This window comes from Acartia tonsa, chromosome 3, assembly GCF_053477335.1.
Source record: "Acartia tonsa isolate MP-2025a chromosome 3, ASM5347733v1, whole genome shotgun sequence".
NCBI classification, from domain to species: Eukaryota; Metazoa; Arthropoda; class Copepoda; order Calanoida; family Acartiidae; genus Acartia; species Acartia tonsa.
This window is the reverse complement of record NC_137262.1, coordinates 37,883,723-37,909,792: the sequence shown is the minus strand read 5'-3', so window position 1 is coordinate 37,909,792 and position 26,070 is coordinate 37,883,723. Positions and strand designations below refer to the sequence as shown.

The following is a 26,070-nucleotide window of genomic DNA, read 5'->3' as shown; positions in this document are numbered from 1 at the left end:
ATTATCTATTTTATACTAAAACTAAGTCAGTTAAGCGTGTCTGTGATTTATAATTTTACCAAAGTATTAAAAAAGACTTTATAATATCATGAATAGATAGAGCTTTAGTTTGTGTAGAGCTTTTGTGTTAAAAAAATGGCAAACCTTTTTGAATATGAAAAAGAAGCTATTCGAATCAAAGCCGTCCGAATGGACGGCACTGTCGAGGAAGTTCGTAGATTTAGTGTAGATCCAAACATAACTTCATTTGAAGTGCTACAAAATATCCTCTGTCGCGCCTTTGAGTTGCCCTCTACAGATATAAGTATAAAGTACCTCCACAGAGACAGAAATGGCAAGGACGTTTGGAGTCCTTTGCTGTCGGACTGGGACTTGGATACTGCCATATTAGGTTCCGCCGACCTAGGGCTAGAGCTGCAGGTATGGATGCTGGAATGTGGGCTAGACCCGGCTGATGCTAAAAGTTTGGTCAGCGGCGTTCTTGAAACCGGTCACTTGCTGGCAAAAGAACTTAAACCTGTCCATGAAGCTGCTGTGAATGCTAAATCTGTTGGGGTGACAGGAATTCAAGGCCTATTATCGAAATCTAGCACACAAGCATCAGGGTTCCTTAAGCGCCAGTATGAAAATATCCCAGGCCTGGCGTCAAAAATGAAAACAGCTTTGAACATGGATATCAAGGATAGATTTGAGGATTTAAGTAACAAACCTGTATCGGATGAAGATTTTAGACGATTTTTAAACAAAGTCGGGCAGTTAGTGTCTCCAAGAGAATTCAGGCTTTCTGTGTACAAGGGTGGACTGGAGCCGGGCATAAGAAAGGTTGCCTGGAAGCATTTGTTGAATATTTACCCGGCAGGGTTAACTGGCAGGGAGCGGGTAAAGTACCTGCAGGATTCATCAGCTACATATTTACAGCTCAAGTCAGACTGGATGGATTTAGTTTTACAAGGCAGGCATAAAATAATAGGTAAAAGACTAAAATAAAAATCATAAAGGTTGAGTTTAAAAAGCTCTCATTTCTTCGTAGTGAATTATCCTTTAATAACTACAGTAAGTATAAATATAAGTACAGTATAAATTCTTGATGAAATATTTTTAAATTTGCATAGAAAGTAATGTTTAACTGAAGAGTGTTAAAGTTGAAAGCAATTCTACAATATAAATTATACTGTCTGTCGGTCTATAGGTAATGCTTTCTTGCTTTTATGAAAGGTAAACTTATCAAATTTAGTGTAAAGAATCCTTTGACCACAGAGCATCATTACTTACTATGTCCATATGTCTGTTATGCATTTTATTTTCTATCATTTTCTTTGCTGTTCATATATTTACATTCAAATGCTTCGCTACTTGTGGTTGTTGTAATTTTTTTTTTAATGAACCTGCAGAGGATGGTGGTGCTGACCCTGGACTGGCTACACGTGCTGAGGATGCAGAAGCAGCTGGAGTAGGAGTTTTCCCGCCACTCGGCGGTGCGGCAGCTGGTGCCAACGCAGGACCAGCCCCTACACTTCCAGCCTCCACCCCCTCAGCGAGTACCAGAGCCACGACCGCGGCCGCAGCAGCGGCGACAGTAGCAGCAGTAGCAGCAACAGCAGCCGTCACTTCAGGACCTTCAGCACCTACCATATGAAGGACAGTATAGTTTTGTCTTGTCTTATAATAATTATTAAATCACTATATTGTGATTATGATAGTCCTAATCAGAAATTCTTCTTTTTTTCACCTTATGTTTTGAGAACATTTATGCACTAAGTTAGTTAGCAGACGTTATTTCCATCATTTCCAACTTTTTGATAACCATTACTAACACCTTCTACTAACCCTCATTGTGAAAATTAAGATTAAGATTACTGATTCTTTATGTTGTGTAAAATGTGTATAATGTATTATACAACTACACATGGCTAATAAGTTTCCTAAATATTTGATATAAAATATTACAAATAAGTATAGCCCTAACAGATTATTTTATTTATATGTTATAATACCTTATTACGTAGGTAAATTACTCAGGTCCTTTTGGGTAAGATACTAACGTTATTTATATGTACATGTATTCATACAGTTGTGTTTTAGTGGAATTCTGGCACACGGGACGCTCGGAAAGTCAATGTTGGAGGGAGAACCCTATCGGTTGTGGAACGTTTGTTGGATGTATGACCTCTAAAAATGGTTTGTCAGGTAGATAGTTCTATTACCAGGTTGAATGAAAATCCTAATTATGATATTACGTCTCATATTTACGGCGATCTTTTTTCGGAATTTGCAGAAGAACTTAACATTCAATCGTTTTATGCTAATGAAGAACAAGTTATAAATAAGATTAATGAACTTAATAGACCCACCTTCACTATTTTTAATCTAAATTGTAGATCCTTGAACTCCTGTTTTGTCGAATTAAGTACATCAATAAGCAATTATAAAAATAATGGCATTGAACCTGCTATACTAAGTATCCAGGAGAGCTGGTTACAGCCCAATAGCAATTTAAATTTAGTACAATTACAGGGTTACGAGCTGTACTCTAAGCCTAGGCCGATAGGCAAAGGGGGGGGTGTTGCTTGTTATATTCAATCTAAATTTAAAGTTGAAGAATTATTTCAGGATTTTTTTGTGCAATCCATTTTTGAGAGTCTTATTTTAAAAATTAGCTACAAAAATTTTAAAGGGGTTGTCGTTAGTCTTTACAGAACCCCTGGTGAAGATTCAATTCAATTATTCTTCGATAAATTACTAGATTTATTTGATAAGCTTGATGGTCTTACTTGCCCCGTCTTCTTATTAGGCGATCTAAATATCAACCTTTATCAGTCAGTAGTGTCGGGTAGTTCAGCTTCACAGTTTATGGATAATTTGATTATTTATGGGTACGTGAATGTAATTCTACGTTCAACTCGCATTCATAATTTTAGTCATAGTTTATTAGATCTTATCTGTTGCAAGAATTTTATACAAAATTTGGCATTGTCTATGGTGGTGCCTACTGACTACTCAGATCATTTCCTTAATGTAGCAGTCTTCTTTGAAGATAATTTTAAGAAACCAAAAAAAGATCAAAATTTTACCAAACGTTCACTTTCTGATGAAAATTATGAAAGTCTTTGCAATGCCTTAAATGACACTGATTGGTCGGTAGTCACCAACTTAGACAATGTTGATTTAGCCTTTGAAACCTTTTTAAGTAAGTTTATTTCATTGTATGATATGCATTGTCCTAAAGTTGTTGTTAGAAACAATAAAAACAAGGTTCCACAAGAACCCTTTATTAATTCACATCATTTAAGATGTAAGTCTTTCAAAAACACTTTATACAGAATTAAAGTAAACGATCCTTCTGATTTTAACAAGAGCAGGTACAATGCATATCGCAATGAATATTTTAGAATGATAAGGCGTGCAAAGAAAATTTATTATCAGAATCAAATTAAGGCTGCTGGGAAGGATGGGCGCAAACTTTGGGGAATTTTTAGAGAGGTTCTAGGGGTTAAAAAACACACTAAGGAAATGGAATACCTTGAAATCAATGACACTCGTATTACTGACAAACAAGAAATTGCTAATCAGTTTAATACTTTTTTTGGGAACCTTGGTGTTAATTTGACCCCTAGTATACCTACAACTAATAAAAATTTTCGTGAATTCCTCCCCCCCCGCATAGAAGATAACATTTTTATCGGTCCACTATCACTGCAAAAAACTTTTGAATTGATCACCAGTATTAAGCCTAAGGGGAGCCAAGATTACTATGACATTAGCATGAAATTACTCTGCAGAACGGCGGGGCCAATTACGGCCCCGCTGCGGCACATCTACAACTTAAGCATCAGCAGCGGCGTCTTTCCTGATCTCATGAAGATCAGCAAGGTCGTCCTTGTTTACAAAAGTGGACCTATCTCATTGGTTGAAGCCTATCGTGGCGTCTCCATGATAGCGTCGTTTTCTAAACCGTTGGAACGGTATATTTACAGTTCCATCTATGATTTTCTTGATGAAAAAAACTTTTTTAGTAGTCGTCAGTTTGGCTTCCGCAGAGGGTTTAATACTGGTCACAATATTTTAAACTTAATGAATCTTGTAGCGAGGGCCTTCATTGATAATCAAGTATGCAGCATTGTATTACTTGATATCAAGAAGGCCTTCGACTTAGTGGATCGTGATATTTTATTGGCTAAGCTTGAACATTATGGAATCAGAGGCAATATTTTGAGCTGGTTCCGTAGTTATTTTAGTGGTCGTAAGCAGAAAGTATACTTTGGAGGGGTGTACTCCTCCAGCTTGGTTGAGATTCTCATTGGCATCTTGCAGGGCAGCTGCCTCGGGGTGTTGATGTTCCTAGTGTTCATCAACGACCTCGAGTGCAGCTGCCGCGAGGCCATATTTAATCTCTTCTGTGACGACACGTTACTTTTCTTGCAAAGCAATACTTTTACAAATTTAATCAATAAAATAAATGAAGTTCTTCCCCAAGCTAATGACTGGTATGCAGCTAACAGGTTGATAATAAACTCCCTAAAAACAAAAATTATTTTATTTAAAACCCCAAGGCAAAATATTTCAGACAACGAATTGAACTTGATTAGTGAATTTCCTGTGTTTATAAACACAAACAATCATAATGAGGATGTGGCAGATAAAATCATAAAGTTAGATAGGGTTGACGAAGATAGTGAGAATGACAATGATAGGTGGGCAAAGCACTTAGGTGTTAGATTAGATCCAAAATTGAAATTTAATCATCATTGGGGGGAGCTGCATAAGAGACTGCAGCGCGCAATTTTCTCCTTGCGTGTCATGAAACATATTTTGGATATGCAACATCTTAAGATGTTGTATTTTAGTTACATACATAGTATAATAGAGTATAGCATCATTGTTTTTACTGGTGTAACTGATAGCCAATGTAACATCATAAAAAGACTCCAAAAAAAGTGTGTAAGGATAATCACCAACAGCTCCAGTACTGCTAATAGCAGTCCACTTTTTAAACAACTTAGAATTTTACCTTTCAAGGAGCTTAGGGATTACCATATCATGCTTTTTATGCACAAATACTTGAACGGGCAACAGCCCGACATTTTTGATGGAACATGGCAGTATAGGCATCAGTTACACCAGTACAATACCCGTAACAGGGACGAGCTTAATGTAGATATTACAACAAAAAATTACATTTTTAAGTTACCTTTAATTCAATTCCCATTAATCTTTAATTCACTACCTGAAGAACTCAAATCAATCCAAGATTTCAAATTATTTAAAAAAAGAATATTCAACTACTTGTTGAACAGAATTGAGTAACTTTTGTTGTGATAAGCTATAACCTATTATAACCTATTATTTTATCACCATTTTTTTGACGCGCTTGGAGGGGATTGGGCGTTGATGTTAACTGTGTTGCCTCTGTATAAGACTTTATTAACTATTTATTTTTTGCAGGAATAACGAGATTGGATACTTAGTATATTGAGGATGGGAGGAGGAAACATTGGTAAGTGGTTCTGTCCAGTTTGGCCCACTGTGCGAATCTTTTTTGGAAGGATAATTCTCTTATATATGAAAATTCACTTTTTTTTGTACCTTTTGCATTTTTTACCAACAAATTCACTCTGGGAAGATATCTTATGCTCTCTGAAGGACGGTATTTTACACGAAAATTCATTTTTTTTACATTTTTACATTCAGAGAACAAATCATATGCTCACTGAGGGATTGGTTTCAAAGTGAAAATTCATTCTTTTCCTTTTTCTTTAATTGAATCCATCCAGGAAAGATACTTGATGCGGGGCATGACGGGACGGAATTACGGCCAATGGTTACTAATCCACTCAAATGTCGATTTCGAGATTCTTGTGGTTGGATTGCCTAAAAATATTAAGCAATAATTTTAGTTTTTTTAGGTACCTAGGTACTTAAATTCCCTTCACAATTTTTAAGATTCTTAACGTTTCTTAGGTAGTCTAATACACAATTAAACAATTAACTAATATTTGATGTACTTATTGGTCTTATGGCCTAATCATTTCATTTTATTTAATTTATTCCATTTATTTGTTTTTTGTTTTCCTCGTGAAATCTCACTCCTCGATTAAGATTTTCTCCTCGATTAAGTTTTCTCCTCGATTAAGATTAAGATTTTTTCCTCGATTAAGATTTTTTCCTCAATTAAGATTTTTTCCTCGATTAGAATTTTCTCCTCGATTAAGATTTTCTCCTCGATTAAGTTTTTTTCATGCAGTTTTAATTTAGTTCCTTGAAATGAAACTTACTTCACCTAATAGTTCTCCTCAAGAAAATTTTTCTGGAGGGGTTAGTTAATGGAACTATTTAACCGAAAAATAATAATATCATAATGGGACTCGTTCAAGCCGGTGATCGTTCTTTCTACTGATAACTTTTGTTTATTGGTCTTAGGACCTTTAAATTGTATTAACCTATTTTTTAGCATGCATCTGATGACGTTTCATGGCGGTAGGGGGATACCTGATGACGGCGGCGGACCGAGAAAGCTGGGGGTGTAGGGATTTCAATAAAGCACAACAGCGGATTATTATATTGATTGATAACAGTGTATAATCAAATCAAAAGTCGAAATAATTGGCCAGCAATAGCGCCCCAACACCAACAGGGGCGTGCTCCAGCCTTAGGGCTACGTTTCTGCACCTGGTTATTTTGACAGGGCAAAATCCGCTAATCTTTATCATTTTAATTCTATGCAATTGCTTTATTATTATTAAAAATGTAATAAATATGAATAATGATAAATAGATGGGTAATAAATAATAAACCATCATGTTTTATATAATGTAATTGATATATGTATTTTATATCTTGCTATTTAATATTATTTTTGCCCTGATGGCGGAGAATTGTCCAAGATCAGTGGTTGTCGGATCTAGAGGTTAAATAAAATTTGATTTGATTGATTTGAAGAGCCAAATGCTTACTTTTATGCTTACTTTTACTCAGATATGAGTTATCATTTATTATAAACTCAAATTTAATACCCTTTACTTATTACTTTATTCCTGCTATACAGGACGTATAACAGATGACGTGAAGACAGTGATCAACATGGTTAGAAAGGACGTGCTGAGGACAGACCGACAGCATGCATATTTCGCCGGCGAGGGAAATCAGAATGTGATGTCCTTGTTCAATATTCTGACCACCTATGCGCTGAATCATTCTAGTGTTAGCTATTGTCAGGTAGAAAGATTCTATTTTAACTATAATCAGGAGCGAAGCTACTCGATTTGTAATTATGTCCATTTGTCCTTACATAATGGTGAGGGAGTATGTCTTATTTGATATTTATTTATTACAACTTCATATTTTCTACGTTTATTAGAATACTATAAAATAAAATTAGCTAGTTATTTTATTTTTCTGTTCTACCTATAGTTGTTATACTTGGGTGCTTTTACACAAAGCGCCGGTTGAGCACTGATTGACATCACCCTCTTCTCTTATTTTTAAGTAAATTGAAAATAGGGGATAGTTATTTACATATGTCTAAAACAAACGGGGGCCTTGATCCTGTATGGGCTTTCAAGTACCAAATATAATTTAGCCTGACTTAAAGTTAAAAACAAACAAATGCAAAACTGCAACCCCTACACCTTATTCTCAATTCATTTTTAAAATAAAAGGGCGGGGTGGGGAATATTAGTGCCCAACGGGGTACTCTGTGTGAAAGCCTCCAAAATTGTCCTTCATTAATAAAATATAATATATAAATCATGGAAAGAAAACGAAGAAGCGGGATTCGTCGTATTTTCACAGTAACTTTTCTCCTATTTCTAGCCCCTGCAAGGCCTATTTCCTAAAGCTACTTTTCAAAATACGATGAAACCCACTACTTCGTTTTCTTTCCACGATCCATATATATCAATCAGGGTATGTCCGACCTGGCCAGCCCCATCCTGGTGACCATGGGGGACGAGGCCCACGCCTACATCTGTTTCACTGCCCTCATGGAGAGAATGAAACCAAACTTTATGCTGGATGGCGTCGCTATGACCACAAAGTTTCAACATCTTTCTGAAGGTTTTATTGCCTATCCGCTAAATTACTAAATTCGCCTGCAAAATATTGGTTTTTGCCTAAACATGATATTGTTACAGACAACTAACCATTTAATTGCAAGACTTTTATCTTAAGATCCTAATTGTGTATGAATTTTGTCTGTTTATGGACGAAAGCTTCCACTTTCTCTTTACTTTGATCTTAGTTCTAAATTGAAGGAATATCAAACCACACAAGTCTGTTTTTTTTCTTTGTTTTGTAAGACGGGGAGAGAAGGAACATTGGATATAAATTACATTGGTATTTAAAGTTTTATGAACACGTTATCTAACAAATAATTTAGATCTACAGAAGAGATAATTTTGTTTTTTATCAATGGGGTTGTATATCAATGTTTCTTTCATTGTCTTATTATTCCTTTAGATTCCTGATATAACATCATTTAACTTTTTATTCATTGCACATATAGCGGTTATGTAAGAATATTTTGTCAAGGCCTAATGTACTATGACCCAGAATTCTACACTTATCTGAAACTTCATATGGCTGACGATCTTCTGTTTTGCTACAGGTAAAGTTTTTTATTTTGCTGATTGTTGGGGAATCTTAAACCCAAATAAAACATTTGCGATTGCTTAATTTGAAGGGAAAGCTAAGAGATTAGGGGAAAAAATGTATAGTAAGATTTAACTAGACCTTATATTTTAAAAGAAAGGAAAATGGATATATCTATAAACTAACAAGGATAGCACAATGGACGATGAATTTATCATTCTTAGATTCTTATGTGTCAAATTATGTCTATAATGTTTTGGGGTAGAAATAGAACTATAGAAGTGCAAGGAAAATGACTAAAAAGACAATATCCTAGTATGATCAGTTTTTACACTGATGCAAAAATATGCATTATATTTATAAGGAAATAAGGATAAATATTCTACTAAACTAAGCCTAAAGAAGAAAAAATAGAATTGTAGATTGATTTAATCGTCTTTATATTGAGAAATCTAAAGAATTGTAGGTAAGAAAAATGGATGTATACTAAAAAGACTATTATCCTTGTATGATCAGTTTTTAAACACTGATGCAAAAATATGCCTTACAAATTTTTAAATAAGGACAATTATTCTTACAAATAAATTAAAGCAAAAATAAACTTTTAGTTTTGATAAAATAACTTTATATTATTATAGCTACCTACCATATGTTTCATCTAAAGATTAATTGGCTGTATCTCTCATGTTTATTAACATATATGATTGATTTTGGATTCTGGAATCGGATTTTACATGTAAAAATGTTATCAATTTCAGTGTTTTAAATAGATAGAAAAAGAAATAGGGATTTGGGGCGTTATTTTTTTTTCTATGGGCGATTATCCTCCCCTCAAAATAATTTAAACCTTTTCCAGGACCAATGAGCAGCTTAACTATAAAGGAAACCCATATTGTTTTAGCGGTTATCGAGATCATAAGCTACAGACAGACATCCTGTTACATTTATGTAAAGATATGTCTATGCTTGATATTTTGATAAATGCATTTTCGCATCATTTTAAAGAAAACAAGTTTCTTGTTTCATCTTTCTTTTATACCAAATATTTACATCACAGGGAAATGAAAAAAACATCAATCTTAAAAGTTGGATGCTATGCAAACAAAAAGCAAAAAAACGTTTTTGAACATGCATCATATAAGAATGTTATTTTTAAAAAATAATTTAACAAGCTACTACACATCTAGGGAGGGAGGGAACATTGGACTATTTGATACACTAGTTCCCGAAGTTGGTTCATTGTCAATAATTGTTATCTACCACAGAAGGAGTAGTTTTTGGCAACATCAGTTGGGATCTACATCAATTTAAATTATGTTAGCTTGATGCTGCGTTACTTATGAATATAAGTTGACTTGTATATCCAGAATAGTTTCCTAACAGATAGTTGGACAGATGTTAAGATCCAGTAATTTATAAGAAAGAAGTAACGTTTATCCTTATATAAAGATGTTTATCTGTGTGTCTGTAGGACTAGGTGCAATTGGAAAAAAATATTCTCCCCCCCCCCCCAAAAAAAAAAGGTTTTCCTTTTCAAAACAAAAAATCAGAAGTGTAGGATCGACTTTCCCCCCTCCCCTTTCCTAAAGGCCTCTAGGGGCGTACCAGCTAGTAAAGTATCAACAACTAAAGTATATTGTATTTTTCCACTTGATAATATAGTGAAAATATTGTATATGTAATGGCTTTATACTTTTGGAATTAAGAGATTGTGAGAAAGATTTTAAAAAATGTTTAATTACATTGCTCTTATTTTTTTCAAATAAATGGGCACTTAATCATTTTTAGCTGGTATAATGTATGAGGGGAATTCTTAATTAATGATTTTTAACCAGAAAAAAAAACATTTTTAGGGCGAAACACTTAAAGAATAAGTGATTACTTCACTACATTCAGGGGTATATCCCCCCTGAAAAAAAACATTAAGCATATCTTTTTGTAAAATATATTGGAGAGCTTCATTATATTTCTTTGTTTAATTGAGTCGTTTTTGAGATCTTTAAAGCATATTTATATCTATTATTCCTATTCCTAAATCCGTTTCTCTGTTTCTCTAATTGAATTGCCAGAAACATTATTTATTCAATATTCATTCCCCAAGGAATAGGTTTAGTTTTTCTCTTCTTTGTAAAAGCGAAGCTTTTCTATAATTAGGGTAGGTCTGTACGTCCGTCCGTCTGGAACGGATATCTTTTTTTCGTTAATTTAGGCGTGTTAGAATTGTCCTATCGATTTCAAACTTTGCATTGTGATTCCAGCAGTTGTTAGGTACGATTCAGTAAGCGTAGCAACTCTATAATCGTTACCAGAAAGTCCGTACGTTCATTCAAAACATGTTGATTTTTAACTTTTTTAACAACAAGTTTAATTGTGATATAATTATCCGACTTATTTGACTTTTTGAATACTGATTCCTAAGACAACAAATTACAATATTATAAGCGAAGCATCTCTATAATAAGTCCTAAAAATATAAGTATGTCCTTAAACATTATCCTGTATTTATTCAGTTTTTTTCACAATTTTGTTTCGACTTTTATACACTTATGTTCTAATTATTTAGTTCTGACACTCTACAAGTGTTAATGTTCATTTATCCTACCGTTTCAGAGCTTCGCTTTTATGGATGTTGTCATCCTTGTTTTTATATCTGAGTTGTATTGTTTGCTAATGTTGTGTTTATGTATTTTTAGTAGCGAAGCTACTCTATCATTTACTTTGTGTGTCTGTTAGTCAGTCTGTAATGCTATGTGGTAAATTTGATTTTCTCTGAAGATAGACAACTGAAATTTTCAGTGATGATTCCTATGATATATGCACATCTAGCCTATACATTGTTTTGTCCGTCTGACTGTCGATCATGCTTTCAAATACATGAACCTTATTTAATAAGGATATCGTGATTTTCTTGGAGGTTTTGTTTATTTTCTTCTTTTCTTTGTTATGTCACTGAATATTTGCTCTAAATCTCACTTTGTACTTTTACTCATACCATGATATTTTTTGTGCTTTTACTTAGGGATGTTTTCATCGTTGTTAGTAACTTTTCCATTCTTCATAAATATTAATATTGAGGAAAAAAATTATTATTAGATCACATAAAACAAAGAAACTTAGCATAAACCTAGAAATCTACAAATTCATATTTAGCGTCCTATAAACTTATTATAGTTATAAAGCTCAATGGATATATACCGATAGTCGCAAAAGTCTAGATATTTACACTTAGACAAAGAATTTTTTAAAGGGTGTATAGGTTATTTCTGTTTCTATAGATCTTATGGTAATTTTTTTTATACCTGCCAATTGCTCTAGTTGTATTTGAGATCAAAATTAATAACAGACACCCACAGTCATAAAAAAACAGGGATGATAACATCCATAAGTAGAAAAGACAAACAAAAATATGCATGGACAAACGTAAAAATTTAGTTATAAAACAGATATTCAGTTGTCTTAATATAGAAAGGGGGAATATGCAATAAATCATTGTTAAAAACCTTTATCAAAAATAAGTATATGTCATTAGTATAGAGTTACTTTGCTTCTAAAAAATTAATAAAAATTTTTATTTCTGTAGGTGGTTGTTACTTGAAATGAAGCGCGAATTCCCCTTTGAGATGGCCCTGAAGGCCCTGGAGGTGACGTGGTCCTCCCTACCCCCAGCAACAGCGGACACAAACCTTTGCCTCTGGGAGACAAGATTCAGCCCCAAAATGTCCCCAAGCACGTCGGATCTGAGCAAACCATGTGAAACGGCCTATGGTAAAGTAGCCGCACTGCGTAAGCTCAGTGTTGATCGGCAGCTGTCGGATAATACGGATGTCCGCAAGCGGTCAGTCTGTAACAGGGGGAGAATTTCTTCGGATAATTGTGAAAGTGTGAAAGGCAGGGCTTTTGGAATAAGTAATAGATATTTATCGCATCCTAATATTGAAAGCTTTTCGCGGATATTAAAAATTAAAAGATTAAATCCAGTTATGATTTTTATTTTAATATTATGTGTAATACGATGCTATATATGATTTTTCAGTATGGATCAGAGCCGGTTATAATCCAGCGGATGTTAATCAGTTTCGAAGCGATACTGGAAAATTATATTAAAACACATTTTAAAATCTACTCGTTAAAAGTTTATTCTTTCTTTTTATGTTCACTATTGAAAATATTAGGTATTATGGTAATTTCTTCGTGTCCTTTTTGGAAAGAAGAATCAAGGGATAAAGTTTAATTTAAGTATCAATCCTCTTACTTATTCCTTAAACCTGAATTAAAACTAGGGTCAGCTGTTGCATCCAGAATCAATAAATCCGCGAGTACCATGAGCGCACTCACAAAACGTCGCGGATTTTCCATTGGAAGCAATAAGAGTAGCATCGAGGAGAAAACAGAGGTTATAGATTCTAATAACACTGGAGATGCAACAAAGAAAGATGCCAACAGGGACACAATGATTATGAAAGTTAAATATCCAGATGACAATGGACTGTAATAATATTGTAGACAGCTTTCCGCGGCTTTTAAAATAAAAAAAAATATAAGATTAAAACCAGAATTTATTGTCCACAAACAGTATCCTTTATTAGCGCAATTTTGCAACAAATAAACATATTCTGCTTTCTTAAGTTCTTACACTCTGTTATTGTCCATTTTTTTTGTCTGTTCTGATAAGATAGTTTCGCTTTTATGGATTTTGTCATTCTTGTTTAGTAAAGGTTACATATGATTTAATGTTATTATTTATGGAAAATTGTATGTAATACGATGCTATACATGATTTTTTAATATGATTGAGAACCGGTTCTTATCCAGCGGATATTGATCGGATTCGAAGCCATGCTGGCAAGATGTTTTTCTGAATCATTGACCCTGTAATTTTGCAGTAAGAGAAAGTTCAGTATCGGAGGGGGCAAGAAAAAGGTTCCTGAGAAAAAGATAACATCACAATCTAGTGAGGATGGGGGTGAAGGGGAGCAGGATCCCCCAGGTAGGATATTATTATAATCCTTATATATTAAAGTAATAGGATGTTTGTCTTTCTCTCTGTATCTTAAGATCTCGCTAACCGCTAAAATGATATGGTTCTCCTTTCAGTGAAGCTTCTTTAAGGACCAAGGAAGATATGTAAATATATTTGACTAGTGTATCACCACACTCCCAAGAGAAATCGATCATTAAATTAAAGAAATACACCACCTCCTCTATAAAATAAATACTTTTAAAAAAACTAAAATCAAAAGTTAAGGGTCGATCAACCCAACCTCCTTCCCCCTAATCCCTCAAAGGGGATAGCAGAAATTTTGAATTACTTTGTTTAAACACTTTGAACAAATCATACCTTCTTTTAACCAAAAAAAAAGGTTTTTATTTAGTTTAGTCAACAATTTGACCAAACTCACTAAATCTCATTAAAAGAAAAATTAAATTCATCTTATTTATTCGTATTCGTATTATTTCACAGGCAAACGAGTAACCAATTTGAAAGATTTCTACAGCCTTACAACCAAACCTGGAGGCGAGACTGTTATCAAAACTGAATCTTCTCCTGGCCAGAAACCGGTTCCCTCCACTAGTGTCACAGAGCCTGCGGTTCAGGTAGTAGATTTTTATTACTTGGATCTTACAACAGATTACCATGTCATGTAATCTAATAAAGTAAAACTTGTAGCTGGCGGAAATAACGATCACTCAATCCACCCCCTCATCATATCCCTTCCCCTTTTACTAGTTAAACGAACTGACCAATAAGTGAAGTCCATGTTAGCATCCTGAATGGACGACAATTTTCCCCGGTCATTATTTCCACTTTTATTCTATGTCCATTTGTTAAGGTAAAAAGAGGATGTGCACTAAAAAGATGCGTAAAATGTTTTTCTTTTAGCTAAAATATCATTCCATGACCATTCATAGCAAATGGACACTTAAGAGCTATGTATAGACAAGCTTTTGAAAAGTATGTATTTTTGTTGTTTTTAGGTAGCAGAAGCCGGAACGGTGGATTGTTCAAGGGTTGTTGGGGCTGTGTCGCCCTGCACAGAGGCTAAACCTATCCCCGCGGGGGTTGGGGATGGGGTAACAGGTAAAGATTTAACTACTTAACTCAGGGATGTAGGGGATAAGATGTTATTTTTACCTTAAAAAGGTCAATTTGCAGATAAAAAATGCAGCAAAAAACAAGAAAATAAACTATAAACTATACTCCTCCAATTATTTATTGAATGGCTTAAAGTTGCTGCGCTTAAATTTAAGCTTTCTATTTTTAGGTACAGCAGAAGAAACGGCCGCTGATCCCTTTGATTTTGTTGGCTACAGCCAGGCTACTGCCGCGCTCACCATCTACTGCAACCGCCTGCCGCCGCCCACAAAATTCGGCCATGGAAATCCGTTTTTGATGTTTCTCTGCTTGGCCTCGCTGCTACAGCATAGGAATTATATTATGGATAACCAGCTGGATTATCAGGCAAGTGACAGCATTTATTCATGGAGGGGGGAGACAATGGGCTGTTTATTATGCTAGTCTCAAAGTTTTTATAACACCGTTTTCAAAATTCGTTAACTTACCTAACAACTTTGGGGACTTTGCTGAATTTTGTCCGAACGTTTCAACCACTATTTGTAATCTACAAAAGGTGTAGTTTTGTCTATCATCATTGGGAATGTACATCAATATATCGGCCATTGTCTTATGCCTTTAGATCAATGGTCTATATTAGTAGCGAAGTTACTCTATAATTTACTTTGTCGGTATCTCCGTCAGTAAGTCCGTAACGCTATGAGGGGTAACTTGATTTTCTCTTTTGCTTTTTATATAATCAACTGAAATTTTCAGTGAAGATTCCTATTATCTCTGTGCATCCAATCTATACATACTGTCCATTTGTCGTTTGTTAACAGATGAAAAATTCAAACATTTGAAGAACAAATATTAGAAAAACTGAATTTAAGTTACAAATTTGTATTAGTTTAGATTATTTCTATAATACTATAATACTTTTCATGGATGCTTTGTTACTTCTATCTTTATAATCAAACTTTAATGATTTAGGGTCTAGGCATAGCCATAAGAATATAATATAGCACAGTGTAAAATGCCTAAATTCTTAATTCTTGGTCAATAAATTATCATAAATTACCTAGTCATTAATATACTTAGTTCTTAAAATTGAAAATTGTGATTTTTTAGCAAAGACAATTAAAGAATTTTTTTTCTATCAGGATATTGCCATGTTCTTTGACAAGAAGGTTCGAGGCCATAATGTTGACCGTGTGCTACGTCAGGCGCGTTCCATGTTTGCAGAATACTTGAACGAGGACTGGAGCCCTTCCCCGGGTCATCCTGGCGGTCAACAGACACCCAGCTGTTAGCTGCTAATGCATACCCAGCTGATAGCCGCAAGCAGACACCCACCTGCTAGCCGCTAACAGACACCCAGCTGCTAGCTGATAACAGACATCCAGCTGACACTACGAAAATGCAGTTTTACATTTCAAGTTTGCTTCTTTATGTTTTCTATTATGATTCTTTAACCTTACTGGCGGCTAATATAAACAAAACTGCTTTAGCAGCTGATTTAAATTCCAGCAGCTAAACAGCAGCTTAAAATTTTGTTTTATTCTGTTGAATAGTCAATACATCAATTTCATAAGATTTGTCCTTTATGTGAACATAACATATTTTGTTTTAAATCATACAAAAATCTAGAAGTTATAATTTAAAGTACAAAAAATACAAAATTGTTTACCTATTAAATTATTTAAAGAAAGCATTTCAGTTTTAAAAAAGAATTAAATAATTTTATTATCAGACTTATTATGCTTATCCTAGACGTATTTATTATATTGAAATTTTGAATTGAATACTACAGGACAGTATATCATATGGTCAAGTATTTATTCTCTTGCATTTACCTATGAAGTAGGATGTGGTTCCATGTATATGTTTATTAATATCTCTAAAACAACTTGAAAATAGGCCTACGGTTTACTGAATCTTTAGGTTGGAATTTAGCAGGTTTGGGCTATCTACGCATAAAATTACATTCTCTATATAAATATGGGTGAATATAAACTAGGAGTTTGCCCCTGAGGGCAATGGCGAAGCCACTAGTTATACCAGTACTGTTTTCTGTATAGCCATATTAATGATATGAAAAAAGGGATTATTTTGTTTAATGTTTTGCAGATTGTAAATTGGCCTTTTTTACTGTGAAGAAAAGTCAACAACAAACGAATTTTATAATAGTTTTTTTTATTGCATCGTATTATAGACAGCTTTCCGCGGATATTAAAATTAAAATTATAAGATTATCGTTAGTTTTGCTAGGCTCCCAGGTCGCCAAAGGCCTGGGCTAACAAAACTTGTATTAATGTTATTATTTTTTATTTTGATTTTCATGGAAATTTGTCTGTTATACGATGCTTTACATGATTTTTCAGTATGGCTGAGAACCGGTTATAATCCAGCCGGGGTTAAATAGTTTCGAAGCCATCCTAGAATAAAAATTAAAATGTTTGATAGCACATTGATCCTTTTGCACATAAAATATTAGCGAATAAAAATATGGTTATTGTTTATTTTTGTATTAGTAGTTTTCAGAATATTGGTGAATTAAATGTAATTTTCGGTGGAAGATTTTTGTTTCATTGTGTTTTTTAAATAAGATTTTAGAAAGATGGACAATATTTTATACATACTCTAATTAAAAATAATTTTGCAATAAGTTGTTTTATTTAATTTAATTTTAACGTATACCTTACTAAATATTTACTTTTTTTATAAGCTATAATAGTTATTTATCCCATCGTATAATAGACAGCTTTCCGCGGATATAAAAATGAAAGATTAAAACCAGATTTTTCATTTTTATGTTTGTAGAAAATTGTCTGTAATACGATGCTATCCATGATTTTTCAACATAGCTTGACTCTGGATATAATACAGCGGATATTAATCGGTTTCTAAGCCAAACTGGAAAAAAAGTTATACCAAAGAATATAACCGTCTTGTCATATATATATACGAGTCTGGTGTTAAATTATATTTATCTTATTTTATATTATTACAAACAATAACAATTATAGTCCTTAGGAGCGTAGCAATATCATTATTATAATAAAAAAGACAGTAGTATAGTATATTTGCAACTTAAATCAAATACAATTCAAAATCATTCTGACACAGAAATCATATTCTTTTTTCTCAATAAGTTGCGAATTTTATGATTTCATTCAAAATTAGTTATAGAGAAGCTGCTTTCTCAATTATTCCATAAAAATCAAAAGTTTTTATGAAAAAGACATTTTAATTAAATAACAACTTAACTAAATTATAAAATTAATCCTACTATATTATAACCTCATTTTAAACCTATATATCAAATATAAATTTTACCTACCTACCTATATCTATCTAAAAAAAGAATCATCATAATATATTATTTTTGCTTATTATTTTTGCGTGAATGTTATTTAGAATTGTGTTTAAATTTAACGTTATGTTGTATGTATAATATTAAAACAAACAAAAATTATGTTATTTGTATCGAATTATTACTGGAATTAAAATCATATCTAGATATTTATACTATTCTATGATTAAGATGCATTTTCAAATATTTTAGATAAATTGAACATTGAAATTCATTATTTTAATATTTTTGTCATAATAACATTATTAGTGATGAACAGAATCCTAAATCTTCATAACATGTTTCTTAAAAATAAATTTTTGTCATTAATTTTGTTTTTGATTCATATTTCACTTTTGTAAATGCAGGGAGGGAGTGGACATTGGACTGTAAATTTCACTGGTGCCCAAAGTTTTATAATCACGTATTTTGGGGTACTTTTTTATTTTCATTTGTTGGTTTAAAACTAGCAGTGTCCAAACCTTTTAACTAATTAATTAATCTACAGAATGGATAATTTTGTTTTTCATCATTGGTTATGTAATCAATTTACTGTCTAATGTCTTATTTTAAGATCCCTGGTAATATGTAATAATAGAGAACCTTTGATATTTCAGATTTTGAGAAAACAAATTATAATGGATAATGGGTAAAATGGATAAAAGGTCAGAAATCCTGAGCCTGCTTGCCCTGGCACTCTCCTTTTCCTTGTTCTTATTTGCCTACTTTCCTTCCTCAAATCCAGGTATGGTAATAGAAGACAGGTATTTAGGTTTACTTAGTCTGTCTGCGTGTTACCGAACTTACTAACAGCTATACTGATATGGTTCTCGTTTTCAGTGTAACTTCTTAAAAGTTCAGGAAAGGTTTATAACTATTTTAAATGAGGGTACCTTCACCCTCATTATTGGTGATTTCTCTTATGAGGGCCTCTAAGGGCGTTACCGTTGAATATGTTTTATTTGTCAGTTAAGATATTATTAATTCTTAAACAGGATTGATTTCTTTAATCAAAGGTTTCATTTTAGCTAACAAAAACGTCCCGGACCACCATACGACTACGTGTATCAAAGCTAATCAATCCATCAATAAGATAGCTAGGGTGTCAAGTGGCTGGTTTCTAAATTTTGTATATGTTTTTTAAGGCCTTAACGAAGTAGAATCGCCTATACAGCCACCAGACAACTGGCAGCGTCATGTCGGTCATCTTGTAATTGTTGTCATAGACGCCCTGCGTGCAGACTTTGTCTTTGACTTACATGATCAGAACAGAGAAGTTCCGCTACCAAAGGTAGAAAATAAATTTAAAATTTTTTTTCATCAAAATATAATAGATACAAATAACTCTGATTAATACATCTAGGGTTAGTTGATTACAACGTAGGCAATATCTTTATAGTTGAAGGTATTAACTTTTCAACTATTGCAGACAACCCACCCTTTAACTACACGACTTTTGTAATCAGTTGCACCTGTTTTGGGTACTATAGTTAAGGCCAATCACCTCCCCATCGACGAGCGGATGCACTACATGTTACGCTACATAACAGTCGTATAGATGCTTATAAAAAAGTATATTCAATGTTCTTTCTAACTTAATATTTTTAGATTTCTTATTTGGAGAAAATGTTGCAGGATTCGAACTCATTTGGTTGCATACTAAGATGTTCTCCCCCTACAGTTACTCTACCAAGGATTAAGGTATTTAAGGATTAATAGTTATTTATTGCATTGTATTGTAGACAGCTTTCCACGGTTTTAAAATGAAAAATTTTAATTTTAAAACAAGTTTTGTTAGCCCCGAGAGACTAAAGGCCCGGGCTGACAAAACTGGTAGGTATTAGTTTTATAATTTTTATTTTAATATCCGTGGGAAATACGATGCTATACATGATTTTTCTGTATGGCTCAATACAGGTTATAATCCAGCGGATATTAATTGGTTTAGAAGCCATATCTAAAAGGTTTTCTTATAGCTATGAAAAGTTGCGTATATTAAATCTAAAAGTCATGGATAAAACGCTTCTTGGTTCAATGAATGATTTCCTTTCTTTACAGACAATTATACTGATTAAATTAGGTGTGGCATTTTTCTGAAGCCGAAAATTGAATTGAGATACCTATGGAATTTCGCCTCCTCGAAAGGGGACATTTGACTGAAATTACACTGTTACCCAAAGTTTTATAACCTCTTTATCTTATTCCTTGGCTCAAAATCTTTGAAGTGTCCAATCTTATGGTACAACAAATAATTTAAATTTTCTGGGTTTTAATTTTTTCTTAAGATTTTATATTTTTCAGTCGATGCTGACAGGAAGAAAACCCACATATCTAGATGTTATTAACAATATAAATTCTGATGTGCTTTTAGAAGATTCTTTACTTATTCAATGGCATGCAAAAGGTAGGGTTTGTTAATAAGAAGCAAAAAAGATTAGATTATTCCAAGTTGGGCTATGTTTTTTTTATAAATATTCTTAGGGAGAGAGAGAAAATTGGCCAGGTCTGTAAATTACACCAAAGTTTTATACCCGCGTCATCTTATTCGTTGGTTTAAATACGTTGGGTACTTTTATTTCGTTTTGATTAGTTGTTTGCAAACTAGTCGAGGCAAAAAAATTTCAACCCATAATTTTTTAATGAGGATAAATATCGATTTTTTGTCCATTGTCTTACTCTTATCCCTTAATATACCTAGAAGATTCTTTTAACTAAAGATTATCTACTCTATACAACATTTTAGGTAAGATTATGGAAAATTTTTGTTTCTCTGTAACTTTGTCCTCAAGTGTGCTCGTATTTTTTTTTAGATATTATTATTTAACAAGAATGTCTATGTTTCTGACCTTAGCTCCCTATGGATGCTGTCAACATTGGATTTATTATTACTTGGATCTTACACCAGATTATCATGTACTCTAATAAAGTGAAACTTGTAGCTGGCTAATATAACGATCCTCTTCATCCACCCCATTAACACCATTACCCCCCTCTCCTTTTATGTATAAACGAACTGACCAATGAGTGATTGTCCATTTTAGCAACCTAAATGGACGACAATTTTTTTTCTGTCATAATATCCACATATATCTATCCATTTTTACAATCTTGATTAAATTAAAATTTTAGGTTTAAAGATGATTATGTACGGAGACGAAACTTGGGAAAGAATTAGTCCTGTTAAATTTGTCAGATCTGACCCAACAACTTCTTTCTTTGTCTCTGATTATACTGAGGTATAAAGTTTGTAAAAGCAATAGGATGTCTCAAGAGACGCCCAAGCTTTTTAATTTTAGGGGGGTAAAATGAGGGATTCTTAAAAGATGAGGGGGCAATGTAATGTTTTTTTAAAAATTTGAGGGGGATAAAAATGAGGGGTTTCCAAGTTTGGTGGTTGGGGATATCCCTTTACCACCAACCTTGGATGTATATGGATGTTTGTCTGTATAAAGAAAATCAATCTTTAGTGATGATTTCATATAAAAAAATACTTTTTAACATCATACTTTAATATTTTTTTTCATTCTTGTTGTATGCCAATGGCTCATTTTTGCTTCATTGCCTATGGAATTATGTTACCAGTATGGATCTGAATCCGATTCATTACCACTGGATAAGAACCGGTTCTTATAATTTTTCATTTTACTATCCACGGAAATATGTCTGTCTATAATACCTATTATATGATGCGACAAATAACTATTCCAGAAAACTGGAATTTATTCGATATTTATTTTACTAACTGCGAAAAACTGTCCACATTATATATCAGTGCTATAAGAAACTAATTGTATTTTAGGTTGATAACAATATCACCCGACACTTAGAGGAGGAACTTGCAGCTAATGACTGGGACATTATGATTTTACATTATCTGGGGTTGGATCATATTGGTCATTTAGAAGGTAATTTTTTAGTAGCGGAGCTACTTTTTAATTATCTTATTTTTAAACGTCTACAAGAATAATGATTTATTATTACATGGATGTTACACCAGATATTCATGTTCTCTAATAAAAAGAAACTATCTGCGGGCTAAAATAATGATACGCCGCATTCACCACCTTTTGCCCCTCAGCTCCCTTCTTACTAAATTTACGAACTGACCAATAAATTATTTCCATGTTAGCAACCTGAATTTACAACATTTTTTCCCCTTTCATAATATCCACGTATATTTTGCAGAGCTGGCATAAAAAACCACGTGGTTTTAATCAAGTGGTTTAAACCAAAAAAAAAGCTTTAAAAAAAACAAAAAAACCTAGGTGGGATGGTTTAAATGTTTTTTTTTTAAATATTTATGCAAAGGCCTATCTTTCCAGATATATCTTTTCATAATGTAAATAATACAGTAAATAACTGTCAGTCAGGGTTGTCAAATCGGGCGGGCACTTTTGGGCGGGCGGTTTTGGGCTGCCATTTTTCGGGTCCTTTTGGGCAGATTTGGGCACCCCCCGTTTCGGGGTAGAGAAAAAGGGGGAGGGGGTGAAAAAAAGAGGGGAGGGGGCAGGCCTATAATTTGGATATTATTAAAAAAAACAAAAAAAACCTGGTTTTTATCAAAAAAAAACTGTTTTTTTTCCATCTCTGATATTTTGTATTCATTGCAAGAACATAACATTTATTCACTTAACAGAAAAAAATGCTTGCAAATAAGAAAAACATTAAAAAGAATGTCCCTTTAAAAACTTGAAGTAATTCAATATTTTAGGTCCAGATTCAAAGCTAATAGCACCCAAACTAGAGGAAATGAGCCAAGTTATTGAAAAGATTTATACATCACTTTCATCAAAAAGTTACAAGGTGAATATTTACTAGAATTTAAATTAATAGTGTTTTTTACTTTAAAAAAGGTTGGAGACAAACAAGTTTTTCTCAAGATAAAATATACCTTTCTGTATACTATATTGCAATGTTAAGCAGTTGTTTGTTTTATTTCAAGCATTGGCGTCAAATCGAAATCTATTAGGCTCTTTTTTCAAAATATAAAAGTTTATATTCCCTGGCAAAACCCTGTTAGCGCCTTTGGTTTTGATATAAACTAGTATACTCCCTCAAAATGTTTATAAACTTTCCCTGGACTACTCTGTGAAGAAGAACCATATCGGTCCAGCGGTTGGCGAGAACACACACTTAATAAACAAACATTCCGTTACTTTTAAATAAGGATTGTTGCTTTTGGTACTTATGGGCAATGTTTATTTATCGGGACTACTTGCTTTGCCCCTAGCCTCTAGGGGAATGCAAAAAGGTCAGGAAAATAGCTAAAAACCACCGAGATAAAAAAACTAAAAAACTTCCCTAATAATTACAATCAATTCGGACCAGCAGTTTCTGAGATCTTTAGCTTCAGACAAAAAAACTTGTTAATTTCAATTATAGGATGACTTGCCACCTGCAGTTCTGATAGTTGGTGACCATGGCATGGCCGACGGAGGTGGTCATGGAGGGGCTACGCTCCAAGAGGTTCTGGTTCCTTTAGTAGTTTTATCTCCAGCTTTTGATATACAGGTACAATTCTCCTATTATTTGCTTATGGCCGACGGAGGTGGTCATGGAGGGGCTACGCTCCAAGAGGTTCTGGTTCCTCTAGTAGTATTATCTACAGCTTTTGATATACAGGTACAATTCTCCTATTATTTGATCCTATGGCTGACTGAGGTGGTCATGGAGGTGCTACGCTCCAAGAGGTTCTGGTTCCTCTAGTAGTTTTAAATCCAGTTTTTAATACCTATACAGGTACAATTCTACTATTTATGATTATATGACAGACGTAGGTGGTCACAAGAGTGGCTACGCTCCTAGAGGTTCTGGTTCCTCTAGTAGTGCTATCTCCAGATTCTAATAATTTTCCCAATATGAATAAGAAATCAGGAAGAATCATTTTTGTGCTGCAATTGTTATAAGCAAACAAATTCAGTATTTTTAGTAACTAATCGCTAATAGGTATTAATTTCGTCTTTCTTTTATTTTACAGAACAGCATTGTTACTTGTAAGCAAAAATCTAATTATCGATTACTTCTAAGGATGAATATTTGAATAGGTAAAAAATTATGTTTTTTTAATAGAGGGATGATGCAACTCAAGTGAAAACATTCCAGCAAATAGACCTTGCTCCTTCCCTATCATTTATGCTTGGGTCGAAAATACCAAGGTAAATAGTTTAGCTATTGTTATTTAAATTTTTCAAAAATATTTATATTTAAATGGTCAAACCAACTTTTTTTAAATACGGCATGGATATGCTTTCAAAGAGGGAGGGGACAATGCGCTGTTTATTTCAATAGTCCCCAAAGTTTTACGATAACGTTTTCTTATTCGTTGGGTTCACAACTTTGGGGACTTTTAATAAGTTTTGATTGGTTGGTTTATTATGTTGAGTTTCTAAACGTTTCAATTACTTATTGTAATCTACACAAAGGGTAATTTTGTTTATCATTGTTAGGGAACTACATAAATTTATCTTTCATTGCCTTGTCCTTTTAGTTCATTAGGATGCTTTAATGTTTGGTTATTATGTGGTACTAAAGTTTTAAAATATTTTTTGTAGACGAAGTAATGGAAGAATATTAGAAGAATTGCTTGGCATTGCTACAACTGATATTAAGCTTGATGCCTTGCTATACAACTCTCAACAACTTACTGCTTTACTTGACCAAGAATCAAAAGTTAATGATATACACAGTGAAGCATTAAATAAGTTAGAACAGAAATTAGATAGAAATGAAGTACAGCCAATGTTCAAACATTCAATATCGCAAGCTCAAGAAGAACTTCTAAACTCAGGACTTCAGTATGATTTGTATTTACTGACTTTAGCAATTTCTATGATTGCCTCTTCAGTTGGTCTTAGAAATGAAATTAATTTAAATTTTTCCACAATTTTTCTTGGTTTCTTATTTATACAAAGCATTCATTTTATTATTTGTAGTTTTACAGAATCAATTTTATGCAATTTAAGCCTGTTGTTTCCTGCTTTAAATATATATTTGATTTTTTGTTTATCTTCCTTATTTTCAGTAAAAGTAAAAGATTTGTCCGCTCAAATTTCATTAATTTTACCATTATTACCACACACAGTAAGTCTGTTAAGCTCCTCATTTGTTGAAGAAGAACATCAAACATTTTACTTTCTTCTAATGACCGCTCTTACAATTATGTTGGTACCAAAATTGGCGCGAAATGAATGGCCAGATGTGGTCAGGTGTTTGTTGTGCGCGGCATTTCACAGATTTTCGCGCGCCATGAACCAGACTGGAGATAAGTGGAAACATTTGCCAGATTTGGCGGATTTCTTCAATGAACATGAAAATTTTAAGTTATGTACATTTGTTATTGTTTTATTTCTGTTAGTGCCATTATTTAGAAATACAAAAGTTAATGTAATTTTAAATATTGTGATATGTAGCTTGATTATAGCATTTAAAATAACTCAAACTGTGATAATAGCCCAAATTTTATATTTTTTCATATTTCTAAAGCTTGTGTCAAACAGAAAAGAATACTTTTTTGAAAGTATTGTCTTCTTTTGCTGTGTTTTACACTCTGAAACAAATATAATTTGTATTGTAATCTTTATAGTAATGTTAAAATTGTTAAATACTAAAAATCCTGTGATTTATTATATTTTAGGAAAATGTTTGCATTTTTACCTGGGTAATTCAAACAGCCTGGCCAGTATCCAGGTTGGAGCTGGATACACAGGCCTCTCTGAATACCATGCCATACCTGTCATATGTCTCTTAGCTGTTCATACCTATTCTGGACTTTTGATAACATATTCTTATGCAAGTATGAACGGATGTACACAAATTATGTCCCTTCATTTTTATAAAACTTTATGTGATATTTTATTGTTTTGTATACTCTCTGTAATGATGAGGTACCATATTTTTGTATGGTCGGTGTTTTCCCCCAAACTTTTATATTTTGGAATGGAGCTAGTTGTCTTTATTGCTTTTTCATCTTTGTATTATTTATTTATTGAATAAAGTATGAAATCAATTAATATTATTTTTTTTGTTATATAATCAGTGAGGGAGTAATAATGTTTTGTAATTAAATGCTCTGATAAAG

General features: G+C 33.1%; 2 protein-coding genes across 2 annotated transcripts; both read left to right on the top strand.

The window, feature by feature from the left end:
• The first annotated feature begins 135 nt into the window (after window positions 1-135).
• On the top strand, window positions 136-18,323 carry LOC145314060 (TBC1 domain family member 25). Its single transcript, XM_080153803.1, has 11 exons — window positions 136-952; window positions 7,043-7,212; window positions 7,902-8,052; window positions 8,527-8,602; window positions 12,167-12,474; window positions 12,867-13,029; window positions 13,470-13,573; window positions 14,048-14,181; window positions 14,563-14,665; window positions 14,850-15,046; window positions 15,802-18,323. Exons 1-11 carry the CDS (start codon window positions 136-138, stop codon window positions 15,949-15,951), a joined length of 2,373 nt encoding a protein of 790 aa, XP_080009929.1. The 3' UTR covers window positions 15,952-18,323.
• A 285-nt stretch (window positions 18,324-18,608) lies between these two features.
• Window positions 18,609-26,008, top strand: PIG-G (phosphatidylinositol glycan anchor biosynthesis class G). Its single transcript, XM_080153802.1, has 10 exons — window positions 18,609-18,738; window positions 19,139-19,284; window positions 19,602-19,694; window positions 20,295-20,397; window positions 21,123-21,229; window positions 21,793-21,898; window positions 22,705-22,796; window positions 23,376-23,504; window positions 24,063-24,148; window positions 24,545-26,008. The coding sequence occupies exons 1-10, from the start codon at window positions 18,639-18,641 to the stop codon at window positions 25,983-25,985; spliced, it is 2,403 nt and encodes an 800-aa protein (XP_080009928.1). The 5' UTR covers window positions 18,609-18,638; the 3' UTR covers window positions 25,986-26,008.
• The last annotated feature ends 62 nt before the right edge of the window (window positions 26,009-26,070 follow it).